At 41.7% G+C, this 3,450-nt stretch overlaps 1 protein-coding gene across 1 annotated transcript in view; it reads right to left on the reverse strand.

The window, feature by feature from the left end:
* Positions 1–3,450, reverse strand: part of dock11 (dedicator of cytokinesis 11) — a 52,650-nt gene that overhangs the window by 28,212 nt on the left and 20,988 nt on the right. The window contains exons 16-18 of the mRNA XM_034857367.1: positions 2,347–2,531; positions 2,124–2,189; positions 344–460 (exon numbers count right to left, since the gene is read on the reverse strand). Coding sequence (XP_034713258.1) covers positions 344–460; positions 2,124–2,189; positions 2,347–2,531 — 368 coding nt within the window. The remainder of the gene's footprint in view (positions 1–343; positions 461–2,123; positions 2,190–2,346; positions 2,532–3,450) is intronic.

Consider the following 3,450-nt stretch of genomic DNA (forward strand, 5'->3'; position numbering starts at 1 on the left):
GCATGGTTTGGGGCAGCTGTGGCTCAGGTGGTAGAGCGGTCACCTACCAATCTGAAGGTTGGTAGTCCATCCCCGGCCTACTGTCCCATGTCCCAAGTGTCCTTGGGCAAAGCCCTGAGCCTCAAATTAGTCCCAATGCTGTGCCATCGCTGTCTAAATGTGTTCAAATGTTTGTCTGATAAGCAAGTGGCCCATGTACAGCAGCCTTGGCCACAGTGTGTGAATGGTTCCTGTACTATGCAAAAGCATTTTAAGCAGTCGTTAAGACTAGAAAAGCGCAATCTAAACATAAACCATTTGCAACCCACACTGGGAAAGCAACACATTCAGGGAGCCCTTAGACCAGCAGCAAGTTGAGAGGGCTGATGGGAGTCCTGATTGCTTGACTCAGGATGAGGGTCCAGGTGTGGCAAGAGGAGCCTTGGATCTTATCTGTCAGAGAGGTTGTCCTGTCCTGTTCCTACACGAACACAGGACCAAAAACCAAACATTTCCTTCTGGTTTCTAAGGTAGAACTAATATTTCAGGTAAGCCCCAAAAGATCACAACTTTAGGTTTGACTGGTTCATTTATTTATTTCTTCATGACAAGGATAACAGTTTAGACGCAGCAGATTGTAAAGGCATCTGCAAAATTCCATCTACTTCAACTTTTGATCCCAAAAGCTTCAAAAGAATTTATCTCTCAGTCAGATTTGTGAAAAAACGTCCAGAGCCTCCTTGAGCTTCCACTGCCCCTGATTAAAATCTCCCGAGAGGTGGGCTGCAGGCTCTCGCTCATTGTTTGTTCATAACGTTCTGCCTTGCTGTGCTTGAGGCATTGTTTGAGAGCAGACTGTACAGTAGCTGAGGTATAATACACATGACTGCAACGTTGATCTGTTTGTCTGGAGTGACTTAATCAAGGGCATCAAGTGCAAATGTTTTGGCGGTTTAAAGTCAAAGAATTTCTGTTTTCCTCTCGTCCTCTGGAAAAGTGAAAAGAAAAACAATCCACTCTGCTTTGATGACTGTTTCCACCCACAAATATTTGACATGTGTGGCCAGAGAGAAATAGCGAGGAAGAGAAGAGAGAAAAAGAGTGACCATTCATTATCTTCTCCTGCCAGCTATAATAACCAGCTACTGTAAGCGTTTCCTTTCTCCTTTTCTGGCCCCTCAGCTGGACTCTGACTTCCACTTTGGGAAAAGCAATAAAAAGAAAGGTTTATCATGTCTGAGGGCTCAGCTATTGATCAAATCTCACAAAAGACATTCCACAACTTGTTTCTGAGATCTTTGCACAAGGCTCCTGCTATGTTTCATTCCACCAACCAACCATCCATCATTTTCTGTCTTCTGCTTTATTTCCCTTTGTTCAGTCTAAATTGTATCTGATCTGTAGTACATGATCTGTCTTTTGTACCTTTCGCCTGTTTATGTGCCTGTATATTGTCCTGAGCATGACAGTTGACAGATCCCTGTTTCTACAATGGGAGGTTAGTGCCACTGGTTAGAAAAATAATATTTATTAATAAAAGAAAAAGTTTTTATAAAGTCTTAATTTTACAGGAAAGAGTCGTAATATATGAGAAAACAGCCATGATGTCACAAACAACACCTACATGCAGTGGTACAGGTATTATTGATGTTCTATTTTTCCATGCAACAGTTAAGGTAGTTCATTTATTGCATTACACCTCCGCCTGGCCAGGACTTAATTATATAAATATTGGATATAAAAAATAAAAGCATAACAAATAGTGAAAGCTAATACATGCTAAAAACATGTAAGATAAGAATGTATTACAAATGTAACTTTAACATACTCAGGGTTGTTTAACCCTAATAATAAAGATATGTTTTTAAAAGGGGACACTTCTGTTTATGTGGTAGAGGATAGATGATTAAAGATGGCTACTTAAAGATGATGACTACTGATTAAAATCCAGATGCTGGGTGCCTGGGTAGCTCCCCCATACATGGAGGTTTAAAAAAATAAAAAATAAAAATTCCAGATTAGCCCTAGTGGCCCTAAAACCCTGTCATGGTACATCTGATGACAAGATTAGACCTGTGAATACACTCTGTATCACTAACATACTGTATACAGTAGCTACAATATATGCAGTTTATACAACTCACCTTTAATGGAGTTGCACCTTCTTCATCCGAGTCTCGGAACTGGATGCAGACTGCAATGTTCCTCGCCTGGTGTGAACGGAACATTAATTCATAGCAGATAATCAGGGAGTCAAATCAGTGATATGTGTTTCATTCTGTGTAAGCAGCAACAACACAGAAAGCAATCCATGTTGAAAGGGTTTCGTTATTTGTTCCCACCGTCCATGTTCTGAGCCACACCCACCTTGGTGAAGGTCTTCTGGTTGTCGTATTTGAGCTGCAGGGGGAAGATGTAGAGTTGGTTCTTGTAGGTGGTGAAGGGGTAGTTGTACTTGGCCTCCTCGGGGAGAAACTCCTCAACTTCCACTGACACCCGCTCGCAGCCGTCCTCGAAGGGTTTGACGGGAACGTAAGAGGAAGTCACCGTATCTGGGGAGGACGGAGCGCACCAGTTAGGGACCCAAAACTGCTCTGTCTCTGATTCTTGTGCCATCCCGAAGAGTCAACTCAGTGTTACTCTCTATATTTTGTGTCTTCTGACTCCAAGCATGTTTTAAACCAGAAATACTGACCTCTTCCTTCTACTAGGCGATTTAGAGTCCCTTCATTTAGACACAACACACTTTTATCAGTCTATCCTGTTGCTAAAAATCAGTGTGCAATTATGATCTTTGTCATGTTTCTTTGTCATGGCTGTTGATGTGTTTACATCTTTGTACTCTTTTTTTCTGATTGAAGCTGCTCTACAGGGCAGAAGGAATTTCAGTGTAAACTGATAATAAAGTTGTATCATGTCATATTTGTAAGCTAAGTACACTAGGAAAACCCAAACTGCTTGTCAGTGCAAACACACACACACTGAGATTGATTACAAAAACAACTGAGGCCATGCAAATCAAATGTACGTGGTTTTAAGGTTCCACTGAAAACATCAGTTCCATCTTATTTACAATGATGTTGAGGGTGCTCTACGCGATGTCACAGGTTTTTTAGGCTACAACATTTGATGAGGAGGGAGGGGCGAGCTAGCCTCCCTTTTGTTAGACAATACTTTGAGCGTCAATAAGAAGTGATGTCACCCAGCATCGCTTAGAGCACCTTTAACTACTTCCTGGCGAGGCTTCTGAGTACTTTCTTTAACTGCTGTTATTAATGCAGGATACCGTGATTTATCCTTTATTATGCTTCCTAAAATCCTATCACATCATGCCATTTCCTGCATGTGGGTAAATGCCATCACCCCCCTTTCCCCTGAACCCCCAAAACTGACTCTCATTCACTGACGGTCTTCAGCTGTCAACACTCCTCTTCAAAATTATTTGGAGGGCTTTCTTTCTACCTTTGTCTT

This window comes from Etheostoma cragini, chromosome 19, assembly GCF_013103735.1.
Source record: "Etheostoma cragini isolate CJK2018 chromosome 19, CSU_Ecrag_1.0, whole genome shotgun sequence".
Taxonomy (NCBI): domain Eukaryota; kingdom Metazoa; phylum Chordata; class Actinopteri; order Perciformes; family Percidae; genus Etheostoma; species Etheostoma cragini.